At 40.7% G+C, this 19,003-nt stretch overlaps 1 protein-coding gene across 1 annotated transcript; it reads left to right on the top strand.

Moving 5' to 3' along the window:
* Nucleotides 1-821: 821 nt before the first annotated feature.
* Nucleotides 822-18,465, top strand: kdm4aa (lysine (K)-specific demethylase 4A, genome duplicate a). Its single transcript, XM_034237430.1, has 22 exons — nt 822-935; nt 2,029-2,193; nt 3,538-3,713; nt 3,848-3,962; nt 4,054-4,247; nt 4,659-4,708; nt 5,007-5,110; nt 5,275-5,412; nt 6,187-6,419; nt 6,902-7,065; nt 7,275-7,666; nt 9,001-9,100; nt 9,230-9,414; nt 9,701-9,905; nt 12,903-12,979; nt 13,989-14,044; nt 14,333-14,441; nt 14,695-14,883; nt 15,474-15,644; nt 15,946-16,065; nt 17,362-17,454; nt 17,616-18,465. The coding sequence occupies exons 2-22, from the start codon at nt 2,047-2,049 to the stop codon at nt 17,754-17,756; spliced, it is 3,159 nt and encodes a 1,052-aa protein (XP_034093321.1). The 5' UTR covers nt 822-935; nt 2,029-2,046; the 3' UTR covers nt 17,757-18,465.
* The last annotated feature ends 538 nt before the right edge of the window (nt 18,466-19,003 follow it).

Genomic DNA, 19,003 nt, shown 5'->3' with positions numbered 1-19,003 from the left:
GAGGCATGGCTAAAATGCATGATCTGTTTAGTGATTTGAAAAAAAAACTTCACAGACATGTTTTATATAGGTATGGCCCTACAATATATTATTCAAATATAGCATGATAAGGTTTACAATACATCCTTTAGAAGTAGGCCCATAAATCTGCAAGAATACATATTTAGATCATATAAATTAGGAATGTAGTGAAACCTTGCCAAAAATATTCGATTGTTATTGAACTATTTAAACTGTACGGTTGTAAATATTATAATGTTCGAGAAAAACTATATTGTGTTTGGCTGTAAAAAGAGGACTTGACTTAAACTAGACCACCTTAGGGAGAAATAATTCAAAGAACAATGCTTCTGCATATGACTATTTCGATATTTTAATTGAATTTTAAACAAATTGCTTGATATGTATTATGGTTTTTATAACTGGCCTGGATAGCTGTATTCACAAAGATAACTATCACAGTAGAATAATAATAATAATAATAATAATAATAATAATAATAATAATAATAATAATTCATTAAAAAAAAATATTAGAGCACTTTTCAAAGCACTCAAAGTGCTTTACAATTACACATTACACATATTATACATGTAACAGTTATTACTGTGTGTGGACAATACCCACAGGACAGGAGCAAATTAGGGTGAAGGGCTCATACGCAAATCATTTGACTAAGGAAATGTATGCAGTCAATATTGTTTAATTTCTGACAGACTGACAATGGTGCAGGCATGGTTTGGAGGAGAGGCGTTGTGATTGGCTGGGGACTACGGAAGCCCCTCCCGCTGGGCTCCATGTAAACAATCACACACTGAGCATGCGTCACTGGAATAATGGAGGACTGTCTTTTCCACCCGGATTTATGCTGTCTGTATTTCTACTCTACTACCTTTCTTTTTTAAGAAAAACAACTCGTGTACATTTCAGCACGTGTAAGTTAATGTTTGACACTTTAAAATGAGTTGCTTTGTAGGAAAGTATGAGTAACTTTAAGTTTAGCCACAAGAAAGTGACGGTCAGCAACAAGCCATGTTTGCTAGTTTGCTAACGGAGAGCGAAGGCAGCTGTCAGATCTCTCAGTCCGCTACACACTTTGCGGCTGCTTCTGTTTCCATAAATGGTTATGTGAATTGACACAACACCCAGCATTGTATACTAATGTTTATTTCCTAATATGGCAGTGGTTTGTGTTTGTTTCACCCCTCTTTTAATTCCTAAGACGCAGAGCAAGCTATCTTGCAGTTAGCATGTAGGCTAGTGCAGTAACGTTAGCAATATATTTTTCGGAGGAACAGCGCTGTCAGTGGGCCACGGTGCGAGACAGACATGGTTTTCAACCAATCACAGGCTGAGAATTGCAATCAAAAATGATGGTTGTTCACAATCAGAGTTACATGGCGGACTCAGTGGGCGTAACCCCGAAGTATTCTGGGTTTTACTAGTAAAGTCAGTAAATACCAGTCTATGGTAAATACAGAGTTTAGAGTATATTTGCCTGTAAGTTAAACATCTTCTCAGTTAGTCCGCTCTCCACGAAAATACTCTTGTGATATAGGTTAAGTTGGAGATCAGCGTTTAGTAGCATAGAGGCCAAGAGGGAACCTAGGATAATGAAAAAACTATTTTGGATAAAGGTTGAAAGTTGAACCATCTTTAGGGTTTGCTTGCTTAATCGGTTCAGGTTTTAAGAATGCTGCAATATTGTTGAAGTTGTGTTTATTTGTATATAGTCTAATCTATCTTGGTTAACATCCTATATGTACATGTTTTTTAGTTGTAGGTTATCATTGCGTTGCATTCACTAACATAATAGAAGTGTCACATATCTGACAAGGAGCTTTGGAACTGTAATTATGATATCTGGTACTGTTTCAATCACTTTTGGAGTTTTACCAACAAAGAGTCAATACATATGATCCAATAGTCTGTTACTCTCAAGTGATGGAACATAAAAGGAAGCCAGATGCTGTGAATCATGTGACTTTAAGTCGTCATGGTGATCATGTCCATGTTTTCCTCCTACAGAGTTGAGGTCAGAGTAAAATGCCTAAGATGACTACAGACAAGCCTGCCCAAAGTGTGGGCTCCAGGATAATGACGTTCTCCCCCTCCAAAGAGGAGTTCAAGGACTTCAGCCGATACATCGCCTATATGGAGTCACAAGGAGCACACAAAGCTGGAATCGCGAAAGTAAGAAGAGTCTATTGTATTTGTGTATGTAATTATAAGATAAGAGATAAGATAAAACTTTATTGTCTCCCTTAGGAGAAATGTGTCTTTTCATCGAATTATGATCGATACAATGTTATAGTGGCTCTTTATTCAATGTATTTAGTTCCTAGGCTTCTCTGAATGGTTATCTTAGTTCAGACTTTTTGTGAAGACCCAATGTACTCACCGGAGTGATCTTCTTTGAAAGTCAATTGTATTTTTACTGCAGGTTATTTCCATCCAGAACGCATCTCCTGCGGTCCACTACCCACTTGATATTCAATACTACAAAACTGCATAAAGTAACTCCAATACATCCCTTACTAACATGGGACACAACTGACTTTGATCCTGACTTACAGACTTGCACCTTTTCACTGGCGTAAAGCAGTTGAACTCTGCTGGACACGTGCACTGAAATCTGCTATACAGCACTTTCACCTGTTGTAAATAATAACAGAAAACTTAGCATCAAGAATAACAATACTATACAAATACTGTAATATTCATTTAAATGATATTGAAAATATATGTCATTTGTCTTCCCAACATAGACCTTATTTGTTGTTATTATGTGATAAAGTAGTTGATGAGTACGACTGTATAAAGTGTTGTGATTAAGATATCTTGATGCTTTCAGCAGAAGTAAGCAAATATCTGTGAATACTTTTGCATCAACATTAGTACCGTGTTTATGAAGCTAATTCTGGTTACAAATCATCTTTATCAGGATGTAATGTTTACATGAGCATAGGGATATCTGGTGATGTATATTCCCCTTATACATGATACACAAGAGTCACCCTGATTACTGTGTTCTGTTTGTGCAAGGCCTGCAACGTTTACAAAAACAAACTGCAGGTGAGATTGTCAGGACATTTTGAACACTACCTCTTGAGAACATTTCTGCTAGTTGATCGCCAAAATACAATAATATGTTATGGTCAGCAACCTCTTTGGATCCTCAACAGCTGTCAGCTCAGAGAGCATCATCATATCTCTCTCTGAACCACACACAGGCACAGACACTACGTACTGAGCTATTCCTGAAAGCAACTGCGTAGGATAGGGTAGCAGTGGATTGGGAATTGAGTCTCTTTCATTACTTAAAGAGAAAACTCCGTTTCTTCATCGCTTCATTTGTGTTGCTTTACTTGGCTGCATCTGCTCAGAAAACAAGCTAAGAAGTAATGATGCAAACTTGGTCTATATTATATATATTTCCACAGCACTAATTCCATCAGCACATTGACAGAATCCTCACTCTGCTGCTCTGAGTACACTTATCTGTTTTCATTCCGATACCTTGTTTTTATCTTGCAGGTAATTCCACCTAAAGGCTGGAAACCTCGAAAAACATATGATGACATCGATGACCTGGTGATACCTGCTCCCATTCAGCAGGTAGTGACAGGCCAGTCCGGACTGTTCACACAGTACAACATCCAGAAGAAGCCAATGACCGTCCATGAGTTCCGCAAGACATCCAACATGGACAAGTCAGTTCACGTAGTAATAATAAAACACAGTCGATCGAGTGATGTTATTACCACAATAACTATAATACTATAATGTTGAAAACCTGGCATAGTATGGTATTTAGAAAAGCAACCAAGCTCTCCTCTCATTGTAGGTTCTGCAATCCTCGATATGTGGATGTTGATGAGCTGGAGAGGAAGTTTTGGAAGAACCTGACCTTCAACCCCCCCCTTTACGGTGCTGATGTCAGCGGAACACTGTATGATCCAGTGAGTGGTAATAGTTGATAATGCCATTTCATTTTTGACAGTATCAGTCACTGTCGTTACGATTAACGGCCTCTTAATCTGTCCTTTACAGGATGTGACTGAGTGGAACATCGGCCGCCTCAACACCATTCTGGACACGGTAGAGAACGAGAGTGGGGTCAAGATCAAAGGAGTGAACACACCGTACCTCTATTTTGGGATGTGGAAGAGTGCCTTCGCGTGGCACACAGAGGACATGGATCTGTACAGCATCAACTACCTGCACTTTGGAGAGCCAAAGTCCTGGTACAGTCACTGACACACCCTTAATGCTGCACACACAATGGCCCTCTGCTCTCTTCTCACTGCTTACATGTATTTGTGTAGTGTCTTTCATAAACAGTTGCATTACAAAAGTGCTACACAAACCTTTGGTGATTAGAATCCCAAAGTTAAAGGATATTTTTTAAAGCATCTTCAAATCTGTTCTAAAGTTGAAAGGCATCAATGAAGTGACATTAAGACATGGGAGTTCTCATTCTCATTCCAGTAATTAAGCTTGCTAGTAATAAAAGCATTCTAGCATTATATCTGATTGTAACTAAATTCTCTAAAGTACAGGCTAGATACTTTGCAAGGTTATTGGCATCCACATTCTGCTGTTAATATCAAAGTCATTGCCGCAGTAAATATACTTGTTCTTTTGTTTCTTTGCAGGTATATTGTCCCACCAGAGCATGGGAAGAGACTGGAACGACTCGCCAAGGGTAAGTGTTGCGTTCTCACATAAACCCATACATGGATTATAATGTGTATAACACACTCGTTATGTGTTATGTTATGTGGTGCAAATGGATCATTTACACTATAGTTACTCACCCTTGTGTGCCACAAGCCACAGCGTGTCATGCTGAGTTGTTTCAAAGAGGAAGTCTAATCTGCTTTCAGTAAACCTCTATACCATGTGGAAAGTACCTTGTTTCACATACAATACTTCAAATAAACGACAGACCCAGAGAGGCTCGTCTTCACTGATGTTGTGTGTGTTGCGTCTTGTATTTCCAGGTTTCTTTCCAGGGAATGCCCAGAGCTGTGAAGCCTTCCTGCGCCACAAGATGACATTAATTTCACCCTCAATCCTGAAAAAATATGGCATACCATTTGAGAAGGTGATCTTTTATTTACTTTGTGCTGTACATAATCCTTTACAACATACAGTATAACAGCAAAATGCTTAACAAACATGCATTTACAGTATGATGATAATGATATGAAAACATTATGTAAAATGGTATATCTGATCTTGTAATTCTGTGTTATTTTTATTATTCAGGTGACTCAGGTGACTGGGCAGTTCATTGTGACGTTCCCCTTTGGTTATCATGCTGGTTTCAACCATGGCTTCAACTGTGCTGAGTCGACCAACTTTGCCACCCAGCGATGGATCGATTACGGCAAACAGGCGACACTGGTAAGCAACAAATTAAATACAATGTAAACAGCAGTGAATCATAATCTATGACATAATCACAAAGGCTTCAGCTCCTGGGATGCGCAGGGATTGAGGTTCATTATGTCACATTATTTTGTTGAAACATTTAGCCGTAGTTTGTTTCTTTGAAAGCAGTTGGAGGATTGATTTGTTCATCACGTTATCCTGAATAACAGTGTGCTCTTATTGTTTTAAATAAAGAAAAATGGTTTTTAGCAATAAAATGCACTGTTGCGATACAGCATGGATTCACTCTGGTTTACTTATGTGGTTTATTGATTTATTAAGGTGATTGGTAGGTGTTCATAGTGGATAATACACATATTACTATAAGTACTAATTATAAGCTTGCTATGACATTGAAACCTTAAAAAAAAAAAAAAAGTGAGTTCTGCAAATATAAAAGAAATCTAAGTAAAGGGCCTAAGTAACCAATATTATTATTTTTTAAGTATTTCATTGTGTTATCTGATGGATTCACAGAAAATGAAAGTCATGTGCCAACGTTAGATTGACCAGACTTCTAGTTCCGGATTGATGTGACTGCACATAGTCCTTGATCAGAATGTCCTTAGCAAGCGGTCTGCTATCCCTAGAGATGTCCAATTTGGGCAATCAGAATTTAGTATTCATCTAAGCAGGGTGTTAAGAGAACACTTTCAACCCCAATAGTGAGTTCAACTGTTTTCAAAGCATTGTTTTGTACCATGTTTTGAACCTTGACTCAAATATAGATATGTGTGTTCCTCCCAGTGTTCGTGCCGACAGGACATGGTGAAGATCTCCATGGACGTGTTCGTACGCAAATTTCAGCCCGACCGTTACAAGCTGTGGAAGGCAGGGAAAGACACCGCTCCCATCGACCACTCCAAAGTCACTCCTGAGGCCACTGAGCTTCTGGAACAAGACATCAGCGAACCTTCAAAAGAGACTCCCACTGAAGCTGTGTCTGAGGAGCCCACTAGTCCCATCCTGGAGGACAAAAGGTCTGCATTTAATCCACCAATTCTACTATTCTACTATGGATGTGAATTACTTATGAAATACCAGATTCCTTTCTCAATGGTTCTTTATTTAAAGTATTCTTGGGCATATTTATACAGCAAATCCCATGTTAAGATTTTTGAAATACCTTTTCTGTGTTGTTCCAAAAATCTTGGTCCTTAACTGTGTAGTTGTTTAACTTTTCTCTAAGCTTAGTTATCATATCTCTGTTAAAATGCACTTCAGCATTATATCAATAAGTACATTGTTTCTGTCTTCAGATCATTTACTTAGGTAAATCTAGTAATACTGTAGTGGCGTAGAAAGTACAACGTTTTGCCTCCAAAATGTTGTGGAATAGAAGGATAATGTTGCATAAAATGAAGATTGTGTGTGAAAGATTTGTTCTTCACACGCTGTATTGGAAGCAGTGCTTCCCCTTGAGTCATAGTGCATGTCTTAACAGTTTTTTTCCATGCATCAGTCCAAAGCCTCAGACTGGAACAAAGCGTCAGCTAGAAGCTGATAAAGCATCTGCAGGTATCAAACCTGAGCTGACGATGGAGGAGACTGAGGAGGTGGAGCCAAAGAAGGCCAAGCTGTCACGCAAGGAGACTCCCACTAAAGTCTCTGTGAAGCCCAATAAAGGTACAGTACAGTTCACTCAGGACAAAGGGCATTAGGGTCAAACTGCATCTTTACCGACAGCTCATTCTCCTAGCTTCATTTCATTTGTTGTTGTAAAGGAAGTAATGACCTGGAAGATACTGAGCCAACGACCTGTGACCGTTTTTTAGGAGGATCTTGGTGTACCAGTAGATGCAATAATGTTGGTCATTTCTATGTTATTCTTACAGACACAGTAAAAGTCAAGACAGAGCCTAAGAAGGAGAAAGAAGCCAAGCCTCAGATTAAATCCCAATCCAGACCCAGGGCTAAGAAAACTCCCAACAGACAAAGCATTATGAAAAAAGAGAAGAACGGTGTGCCAGCTGCAAACAGCTGTCCATCAGAGCACATTGAGAGCCAGGGGGCGGGTCTCTGCTCTGAGGAGGAGAGTCAGTGGGGGGGCAGCTGCAGCCCGCCACACAAAGCGTTCCAGAGGACGCTGAGCCCCGCGGACGTCCTGCACGTACACAGCTACGCCAAGGGAGACTACGCAGAGGGAGAGCCCCCCCCGAAGGAGGAGAGGACGAGTGAGGACAGTGACAATGAGATTGAGAATGACTACAGAAATGTTTGCAAAGCAGTAAGTTGACAAACTTAACACATGTATTAGCCAAGTATTGTTCACTTTATTGTTAACATTATTTCAAACAATTGGTTTCAAGAGGCGCTTTCACACCAGTACTACTACCCAGGAACTCTTATTTCCTGGAACTATCTAGTAAATCGCGTGCACACCAGAATAAGTCCCAGAGGGAGCCGCTGACGTCACTTCTTCTTCTGCTTTGGGTTTACTGGCAGGCCGCAAACAACTTCACGGCGTATACTGCCACCCGAAGTCCCCGGCCGGGAGTCCCCGGAGTTAGGGACTGGCTTCAGTAGAAGCTGCTGTGACTCCCAGCAGCTTCTACTGAAGCCTTCCTAGTAAATCGCCAGAACGCCGACACCTCCTCATCACTCCACCATTCCCATGTTTTCTTTTGTGTTGCCATAAGTTATTCTCTCTCCGTTGGTGCGCTGGGCTAATGCTAATGCTAATAATGCTAATGCCAGCAAATAAAATGGCGGCTTCCCAAAAACTTGTCAGAGTTTTACGGGGCGTGGTTTGCAATTCGCCCAGCCAATCAGAAATTGTAAACTTTTTCTCCCCAGGAAAGTACCACCTCTCTAGCAGGGACTGAAAAAGGGGGGAAAGGTTCGCAAAAAAAAGTTCTAGATCTTTTTGGTGTGAACGCAAAATCCCAGGAACTATCGGAACTATTCCTGGGAAAAGTACTCCGGTGTGAAAGCGCCTAAGGATGCTCAGATGAGTTAGATGCCAGTTAAAACAAAGAAGGAGACGATTAATCTCATGTCTAATCAGGACACAGTCCTTGATGCATTAAGACAGAATCACAGAAGTGCAGAAACAAGACACAAAAAAAAGACATTGAATATTAACTGTGTGGTAGGTTTGAATGCATTGCCTGTTCATAACAGTCCAATTGCTTGAAGTGCTGCCTGCAATCAGGGGCGCCGTAAGGGGTGAAAAGTTAGGTCGATTCTAAGGGCCTGTGACTGACAGGGGCCCAAACTATTTTAGAACATTAAGAAAAAAAAATGTAAGTAACCAATGTGATATCTTTTCATGGGTCCCAAAATCCCTGTCGGCGCCCCTGTCTGCAATTAATTGAATCATTGATTCCAGGGAAGTAAAAGATACTTTAGTTGTTACGTGGTTATGTCCCGCATTCAGCAGCAAAAGTCCAGCCAATAAGCATCAGCGGTTAAAGGCTTGTTGTGTAAAACATGCTCTACTCAGTCCAGAGCCCTGAAGGTCCACCCCACTGCTGCACAGGGCAAAAGATAAAAATATACCAGGGTGGTCTTGTGTAAAGCCGGCCTGGATGCTGATACTAACAGTGGTGTGTCCCTCAGCGGGGGGCCGGAGAGGCAACTGGAGATGAAGAGGAAGAGAATGACCTGGGACAGCTTCCAGGCCACCATCCACTCATAAAGGACGGCATGAGTGATGAAGGTTAGTGGCAAGGCCTCATCTTCATATTGTCTGAGCATTTTATTTGTAGAAATGGGTTAAGCGAATATCCTCAAAGTACTTTTAAATCTGTGTAGTCAAACATTGCTATTGGGCTTGTTTGTCCCTCAGAGGTTCCAGAGGAGGCCCCCCGGGTAGAGGAGGGTGGTCTGGAGGGGGAGAGCTGGGCTAAACCTCTGGCTCACCTGTGGCAGAACAGACCCCCCAACCTGAAGAAAGAGAAGGAGTACAACCAGCGCATGGAATCCAAACCTCCATACTGCTCCATTTGCATGCTGTTCTACACATACCAGCAGGTAAGATCCACTCACCGCCAACATTTAGAGCACATCCTATGGAGAGAAAAAGTCATTCAATTCAATATTTATTAGTGCATCACTATTTTTTTACATAACTTTGAAGACATCATTCAGCCCTGCACTTTCATACAACATTACATTACGTGTTATTTAGCTGACGTAGCTATTTGTACATAATTGTTAGCACCAACCCAACTTTCATGTAGACCAGTAGGTGTTTTTTTTGTCCATATTCATATTATCTACTGTGTTGTAAGCTCTATGTTTCTGTGCTTGCTGGCAGACGGAATGTGCCAGCATTGTGGACAGTCCTGTCATGGTTCCTGGGGGGGGCATGCGGACCAAACCACTGATCCCAGAGATGTGTTTCACCACCACCACAGAGGAGGACTCTGAGTGTGAGGAGCCGCCCGTAACGCCTCATCTAGAGGAAGACGGAACCAGCCTCCTCATCAGCTGCTCTCAGTGCAGCATCCGGGTTCACACCAGTGAGTACTGCATCTCCACAGTTATATCATATAACATCAGTGTTGGGCAAGTTACTTAAAAAAAGTAACTAGTTATAGTTATTGTTCTCAAAAAAGTAACTAGTTACTTTATTAGTTACTAAATTATAAAAGTAACAAGTTACTTTACTTTACTTTTAAAAATAATAACAATACAAATACAAGTTATTGTGTTGCTCTGTGGCACAGTAAGAGAAAAGACAACTCCCCATCATTGTAGCAATTATCATTATGAAATGTAGTGGAACAATAAAACACAAAAGATATGTTTAGACATTTTGACAGGGATCTTTATAGCCTCAACAATCAAGTTCTAAGTAGTGCAGTTGTAGTGCAATATGAAATAACAACAACTACACTCTTTTGGCAGTAACAATTAAATAAATAATAAACTGTCAGACTGACACTGAAGACAAACAAACTATTTTCAGCCTCACAAAAACAAACTAACAGTGAAATAATTGACCTCACATCTGGCCATTTCGCATAAACAAAATCAATAATGGTGGATAAACTTAAGAAGAGGTGCTTTCAGCCTTATAAGTAATACCTTGAGATGCTTTTCCCCATAAGGCAAGACCCGCCCAACTCTGTCTCTGATTGGCTTACCCTGAAATGTTACCCCTTGTTAACCAATCATCACTCCTCTCTGGTCACTTTCACTTTTCCATGGTACTATGAGAGGACATCGCTGTATTCGCCTGTAAGTTACATCCGCAGGGAGATTCGGTTCAGTTCCATCACATAATGTAACGCAGTAACGCACCCATTTAAATCACAGTAACTATAGCGGCGTTACTGAATGGGAATAGGTAACTAGTAACGTTATTAGTAACCGCAAAAGGTAGTTGCGTTACAGTAACGCGTTGGTTTGTAACGCGTTAGTCCCAACACTGTACATTGTTGTTGACTCCACCCCTGTGTCAAATAAGACAGAGATGCTTAATTGTTTTAATAAACATTGTATTGCCTCCAGTTCCTTGTTTGACACAATATCTTTTGGTAAATCATCTCCCTCCATCACCACCAGTCATGCCTCCAGCAGCCACACTTTCTCCTTCAACCCCTTCAATGTTGGGGAGGTTTGTAAGGCTCTAAAGGGCCTAGACCCCAACAAATCAGCAGGTCCGGACGATCTCCCCCCTTATTTCCTACGGCTAGCTGCAGATATTATAGCCAAACCACTTTGTCATGTTTTTCATCTTTCTATAACAAGCAATGTCATTCCAGATGTTTGGAAAACTGCAAATGTTCTCCCCTTATTGAAAGGTGGTGATCCCATGGTGATGAATAATTACAGACTAATTTCCAAGCTCTCTATTTTAGCTAAAGTACTTGAAAGTCTGGTGAATGATCAAATCAAAGAATATTGAAGCTTGAACAACATTCTATCTCCTCACCGGTCAGGCTTTAGGAAGCAGCACAGTACAGTAACGGCTGCTTTGAAAGTAGTGAATGACATTGTTGAAGGCTTGGACGCAAAGAGCTACTGTGCTGCCCTTTTTATAGACTTATCCAAGGCATTTGATTCTGTGGACCATGGCATTCTGTGCCAGAAGTTATCCCATATAGGCCTGTCTGACCAAGCTGTTGGTTGGTTTGCAAACTATCTTTCAAATCGCAAGCAATGTGTACAATTCAGCGGTCTCTCCTCAAGCTTTCTTAATGTGCCCAGAGGCGTTCCTCAAGGTTCGATCTTGGGACCGACCCTTTTTACTATTTATATAAATGATGTGGGTCAAAGTATGGATGCGTCTGTACATCTATATGCAGATGATACTGTTGTGCTAGCACTGTTGCGCTTGCATTTGAACGTCTGCAGTCTGCTTTTGACACTTTTCAGTCACATCTGTTCCACCTCAGGTTGGTGTTAAATTCAGATAAGACAAAAGTCATGTTGTTTTCCAATAAGAAAAAGTGACCAACTGTTCTTCCCTGCATCATGTCTGCACAGCATAACCCCATTGAAGCTGTTAACACCTACAGATACTTAGGCATCACCATAGATGAAAATCTCTGCTTCAAACCACACATTGACAATCTCTTAAGGAAATTGAAATTAAAGCTGGGATTCTTTTTTAGAAATAAGGCCTGCTTCTCCACAAGTGCGAGGAAACGGCTTGTAGCTGCCACATTTGTGCCGCTCTTGGACTACGGGGATGTTGTGTACATGAACGCCTCAGCTCACTCCCTTCATCTGCTGGACGCTGTCTACCATGGGGCTCTGAGGTTCATAACCAACTGTAAACCCCTCACACACCACTGCACGCTGTACGCTTTAGTCAACTGGACAACATTATCAATGCGCAGATCACTGCACTGGTACAAACTCATCTATACTGCTATGCTTGGACTGCTGCCCCTCTACATATCCACTTACATATCACACAAACAGTACAGCTATAGACTAAGATCTCAACATTACATCACTCTGTCCGTCCCCTCAGTACGCACGGTGCTTGGGAAAAAAGCCATATCATACTCTGCCCCCTCGACCTGGAACACACTTCAGCAGGAACTTAAGCTGACCACTTTGATACCCATCACGGATTTTAAACTCATTTTAAAAAAGCTGGAGAAATCATCTGTGGGTGTTTGCACCTGCTATATCTGACTGCTGTATATGGATTTTAATGACTACTTTTTGACGATGTTGTATTTTAGTGTTGCCTCTGTGTTTAGTGTCCTGTCTGTCTGTAACTTTGTGTGGTAGTGTTACCACTGACAGGTCTCTCTTGAAAATGAGACCTTGTGTCTCAATGAGATCTACACCTGTATAAATAAAGGCTAAATAAAATAAAAATAACATACCCTGTGCACACGTGACCCAACCCTGCCGACCTTATTATTATTATTCTAATTTTCTCCATTTTGGTGCATGACCAAATGCTGTCTGTGGATGGCAGCACTAACAAAACGTCATAATGTCTCAGCTATTACACTAGTGTGTCTGACTGAGTCTGTGTTTATATATTTTAGGCTGTTACGGTGTGGATCCAGCCAGTGTGAGCAAGGAGTGGAAATGTGCGCGCTGCAAGGCCAACGCCATGAATGAGGTCAGTGAACCAAAACATGTTGCTCTGTTGTTTCCATGGAGCCCTCTTGCTAGTTGCCTAAGTGGCTCTTCACAAATCAAGCATCCCAAATGATGATACACATGTTTGAATCAAATCTGCCCTTTTATCAACAAGGCTTACATTGTTTACACTTGAGCCTACTTTTTCTCAGTGTCCTCATCTAGTGCTGCCAATATGTTTAACCCTAACCTTAACCCCTTACACCCCTTGATGTCTAATGACATCAAACACGTTGAAGTTTGTGTAAGAGTCCAATAATTAGTATAGAGTGAGGCTGCACTGAGCACATGGGTACATTTTGGAACTGAGGTGTTTGTGCTTTAAATGTAGAGGCTCACTTGCACAGTGTCACATGATGAAACAGTAAGTAGAGCAGGAAATGGAGGATCCCTTAGCTCATCTTCAATGGATTGGAAGTAAGCTTAAGAGACGTTTTTTTCCTCTTCGATTCAATTGGATTATGTTAGATATACTATTTTGATCCCGAATTAGGATTGTTTTGTTATAGCAGCACGTTCAGAAGCATTACACATGAGTACAAATAGAATCAAATACAAATGTAAATATATACATAGAAACAGTAGAAACATGTATATCTTTAGAGTATCCAATACACAATATGAAAATATACTCTATAATGAACTGAATCTTCTCCAAATAGAAACAAAAACATAAATATAGGATACTAGATTATTAAAGTTGAGTTGTTTTTTTATTTGATTTAAATGTCAATCCCTCAGGTTCAGTTTAGGGACAGAGGCTTCCATGGTTACAGGATTCTTTGATGTATTACCTCCTCAACATGGTCTAAATAAGCTGCGGCTCATGTTGCTGCTGGCAACAGAAACCCTGCGTTAAACACAACATCTAGGAGTCTGACAACAATAATTGTTTACTACTCTCTTGAGTTTTGGATTGAAGCTACAAACCTGAAAAGATCAGGACTCTTATGGTTAGCAATCGATTGATGACATGGTCTTTTTTGCAGAATTGCTGTTTGTGTTCGCTGAGAGGTGGAGCCTTGCAGAAAGCCAACAACAACAAGTAAGTTGTCAGGATGGGTGAAGTACAGCTAGTTTTAATCATCTGCACTTTGATCATGTTTTTTCTCAAGCAGCTCTAAGATATTTAAACCACTTAACGGCCAACAATATTCAAAAATATGAATCGTGTAGGGACGCACGTTGGTCGGTTACCAACGTTGCAGGATTTGACCACTTCAAGAAACGCCAACAATGATCAAAAATGTTGTAAGATGAAAAAGGTTTTCTTACAATGCCACATAACTAAAGAACCATAAACAATATGTGCGCATGTTTTGGTTTGTTGCAGGTGGGTACATGTGCTGTGTACAGTTGCTGTGCTGGAGGCACGCTTTGTCAACATCACTGAAAGAAGTCCTGTGGATCTAAGTGGAATCCCTTTGCAGAGGTTCAAACTGGTGAGTGAAAATAACAACGTCAGCGTTGTAATGCAAAAGCTACCGTTACATTCTCAATTGAAAGCTGGTATTCAAATAATAAGCAGCTCAGATCATTGAAGGCTGATTGCTAAACAAGGCGTGGAGGAGTAATGACCTGTTCTCTAGTAGTTCACACAGTAGATCAAAGATATGTACATTTCGCCTTAATTGAATCATTTCGAATCCATTGCAGTTTCCTCAGCCTTGGCTCCTGTGTTTTAATCTCTGACAGAAGTGCTACTACTGTAAGAAGCGGATGAAGAAGGCGTCTGGCTGCTGTGTGCAGTGCTCTCATGGCCGCTGCCCCACTGCCTACCACCCCACCTGTGCCCAGGCTGCAGGGGTGCTCATGCAGCCTGATGAATGGCCCTTTGTAGTCCACGTTACCTGCTGTCGACACAAAGGGCCCACTCAGATTGAGGTAAGGAGCTTCTGATGTCTCTTTTTCTTTAAAGGTAGAATAGATTCAAATGTTCTCATCAAAATTCCTTAAAAGGACTTGACCGATGTTGTATATTTAGTTGAGTTGTGTACATTATCCCACATGTATCAGAGGAATCTGTTATTCAGTACAGTGAGTTTCATTTGGTCATCCCCTTTTAAGCATGTGTCAGCATGAACGTTTAAGAAGGTCATGATTTAAAGAAGGACTAATCAAGTGTCAAACAGGGATGTTGATTTAGCTACAAAAATAAATAAGTGCTGATATAAAAATAAGTCTTTTCCAATGTAAAGTCAGTCGATGCGGAACAAGTATTTTCACAGACTGACATGGCAGTACCACCGTTTGGCTTCAATGCCCAGCCCACTTCCTGGGGTTTGAGCTGACCAAAAGGATGCATTCCCAATGCTACCAAACCACATCTGTGTTACTGCTGTGATGGAGATAACCCATGTGACCCTTTGTTTCCCTTGTTGTACAGTGCAGTGCAACCAAATGTCAGGTACTACAAAAGTAGCATCAACATAAGCCGTTCATAAAGATATGTTTTCTTAAATCTTCTCTTGCAGCGCAATAAAGCAGCCATGCATGAGCTGACGGTGGGACAGAAGGTGATCTGCAAGCACAAGAACGGCCGCTACTACCAGTGTGACGTGGTGCAGCTGACTAAAGAGACCTTCTACGAAGTCAACTTTGACGATGGTTCCTTCAGTGACAATCTCTTCCCCCAAGACATCGTGGTAAGTCTCACTAACTCATCTTTATCTTGTCAACGTTTCAACTCTAAAAGGACTGACAGGGAGTAGAAATCTGGATATTCTTTGTTAAAGAACATCCAATCTGTTATTATGAACTTTGGTATGTTTTTACCTATAGCGCAGATTGTTGCCCTTTTAGATATGCATGTTTAACTTTGAGTTTTTCTTCTGGACATTATTTGTTGTACTGCACTGACGTTAATGTGTAGCATTGTGTTTCCAATGTAAGACATGAGATGATGTGTGATTGCAAATGCTCAGAACTCTGTGTTTGGCTTTTCAGAACCGAGACTGTGCCCAGCTTGGGCCCCCTCCTCAGGGTGAGGAGGTTAAGGTGCGATGGACAGACGGCCTGGTGTATGGGGCCAAATTTGTGGCGTCGCGTGCCATCTACATGTACCTGGTAAGATGCTGTTTTCACAAAGCTTGAATAGCTGTTATTAAGTCAAACTTAAATACAGACTCAATTGTAACATGTAGAATATAGTTGCCAGCACAAAACAGTCTTCATCTTACAAATGATTCTACAATAGAGTTGCATATGTTTGTTTTATTTAAGGGCTGCCTCTGAATGCCTCCTGAAACTGCCCCTGTACCTCCTGTCTTTGGAATGCCCTGTGCAAGCAGAATCACTGCAGTCTTTAAAGGGACCGGCGGCTGCTCACACTTCACACCTAATATGTTACTTTCCACAAAAGAGAGGAGGAGTGTTTTCTGTAGGCCAACCTGGAAGTTAACATCGTGTGTGGTATTTCAGAATATTGCAGAAAATAAGAGCTGTGCCAAACACACATTTATGAGACTTAAAAGTTTTGTTCAGCAGGAATAATCTCCAAATATTAACACCACTTTGTTAAGCGTGATGCAATCACCAGAAGAAGCTAACTTTAGGCTATAAACAAATGACATCACAGTCGCTAAGCTAAAGGTGGTCATGCTCTGTCAGAAACTGCTTGTATGGTACGTAGAAGCTTTGAACATTCACAATTGGGGATTTTACTGCTGATTTTATGTTGTGGAATGAAACACGAAAATCTCTTCAGCTTGTATTTCACCCGTCTCACCAAAACACGTTTACAAAAACTTTGATTTTGAAATAAGGGAGTCGGAAGTAGTAAACTGAGACATGTCTCCATGCTCTAATGTTCATAAAGCTCTTTCTTGTTCTCACACTGCCTGTGCTGCAGCACCTCTTTTCACCCTCTGTCTGAAACCAGAGCCCAGTCTGCTCTGATTGGTTAGCTGGCCGGCTCTGTTGTGATTGGTCAACCACTTTGATATGTGTCGGAAACGTCCCGCCCCTTAGCCAATCACGTACAATGTGTTGGAGCGCCAGCCAATAGAAGCGCAAGTACATAGTGATGTCAATATGTTAGGGAAGTAAACAAAGGATTCAAATGAAGTAGGGGGAGTGTGTGGGAGAGAAAGTCCCTCTGGAGAGAACTTTGGGATTTTAGCCTTTGCAGACCATTTACATGCACACAAACCTATAGAACACTACAGGAGAGGGAAAACTCCAAAAAGCATAATAGGGCCTTTTCATTGTATTGCTTTTCTAGCAGTTACACTCATCATTATTTATACAAATAGGTGTTTAGTGTTCTCTCCTTATCTTTACTTATTATGGTTGGAAGGAGATATTTGACATATGAATATGACATTTCTCTGACTGCGTTGTGTGCTGCATTTTGGGCTGTAGGTGGAATTTGAGGATGGGTCTCAGCTAACGGCAAAGAGAGACGACGTCTATGCTCTGGATGAGGAACTCCCAAAGAGAGTCAAGTCAAGACTGGTGAGTGCGACCCAAAGAACACACACATACACACACACACACACACACACACACACACACAGTCCTGAATCCAGCTAACATTTCTGTCTAATCTAGTGTATCCATTTAACAGAGAAAGAGTTAAGGAAAGAAAGTGTGTTAATGTGTGTTTGTCTTCGCAGTCTAAAGCGTCCGACATGAGATTCGATGGCATCTTCGAGGAGAAGGAGATCATCAAGAAGTCAAAGAGACAGAGAGTGATCAACTCGCGTTACAGAGGGGACTACATCGAGCCTGTGATCTACAGAACCATCATGGAGTAACGCTCACTTCCTGTCCGCTCTCACACACACCAGCAGCCTGACACTCTGAACTGTACCCAAACATTAGCTTAGCAGCTAGCCACTGACAAACTGTAGCTCCACATCTTTTCCTTCAGGGCTCGCTTTGGACTGTTCTCCTTTTTTTACTTCCATCTTTGTTCCTTCAATCAAACTTATATTGGCTTTGTTTGACTACGATTAAAGAGACTGCAGCATTTATTTATTTCAGTTGTTCCTGTACCTGGCAGTACGTAGAAGAAGGAAGCATTACAAAAATGGTATTTGATTAATAAACTAGCATTTTGACAGTAATGCAACTTGAAATGTATTCTAATTAATTTCTCTCTACAAAATATTTCAATTAGAAAAGCCATTAGTGGCTAATAAACTGAGCCTGACAATTATCCCAGTTAAAGCTTTTTTTAATTTAAATTTTAAAGTTATAAGGTAGGACTTAAATGTGCCCTTACATTTCTAAATGAATTATTTCAAATGAATACTTTTACTGACATTATTCATATAATTTAATCTAATTTTGTGTGCTAATTTTTTATAATTGTTTCTGTCTGCAACTGACAATTAGTTTTGTTTATAGTGTCAGAAATGAGTGAAAAATGCTCATCACAATTGCCCTGAACTGAAATCTTCATTATTCAATTTAAAATAATGTAAAACAGAACAGAACCAAGCTTCACATTTACAAAACTCGCACAATTACCAATTTGGCATTTTCGCTTAAAATATGATAAATGAATTATGTTCATTCATAAGTCTGTTGACTTGACATTTAGCTCTAAAGATCCTACCCCTGATACCTGCCATGCTCATTTCATTCAACACAACTTTTTAAGGACTATGCACCATGTTTACATAAAAGCAGTTCAAAATAATAAAGTCCTTAAAACTACACCCACTCTTTTGGTCTGCTATGTGCAAGACATTTTTTAATAAATGGCATTGGACCGAACCAAACTAACACAAGCCCTACCTTTTAACAGAATGAAAAAAGCCCTGACACAAAAGGTACTGCGTGTGTCAGGGAGCAGAGCTTTACGTTATTAGCTCCATTTACTTGGCTCCACCTGATAACGCACATCATTCAACATGAGTCCATACAGTCACTGTCCGTTTCTCAATGTCGACTAGAGCTGCTGCAGAGCCACTATTTCAAGTATACTACGTCGTCGAGTGGCGCCGAATGCTGGGCATTTAACATGCATTTAAACAGTCCTTCGGTGCCACTCGAT

This window comes from Gymnodraco acuticeps, unplaced genomic scaffold (assembly GCF_902827175.1).
Source record: "Gymnodraco acuticeps unplaced genomic scaffold, fGymAcu1.1, whole genome shotgun sequence".
Taxonomy (NCBI): Eukaryota; Metazoa; Chordata; class Actinopteri; order Perciformes; family Bathydraconidae; genus Gymnodraco; species Gymnodraco acuticeps.
Note: the sequence above shows the minus strand (reverse complement) of the source record. Positions and strands in the feature narration are given on the sequence as shown.

Excerpts from the sequence above, each read along its gene's own strand:
- kdm4aa (XM_034237430.1), top strand. The coding sequence starts at position 2,047 with ATGCCTAAGATGACTACAGACAAGCCTGCCCAAAGTGTGGGCTCCAGG. Across the intron at positions 5,111-5,274 it reads ATGGCATACCATTTGAGAAG|GTGACTCAGGTGACTGGGCA; the intron begins GTGATCTTTTAT and ends TTTATTATTCAG. Across the intron at positions 14,884-15,473 it reads AAGGGCCCACTCAGATTGAG|CGCAATAAAGCAGCCATGCA; the intron begins GTAAGGAGCTTC and ends CTTCTCTTGCAG.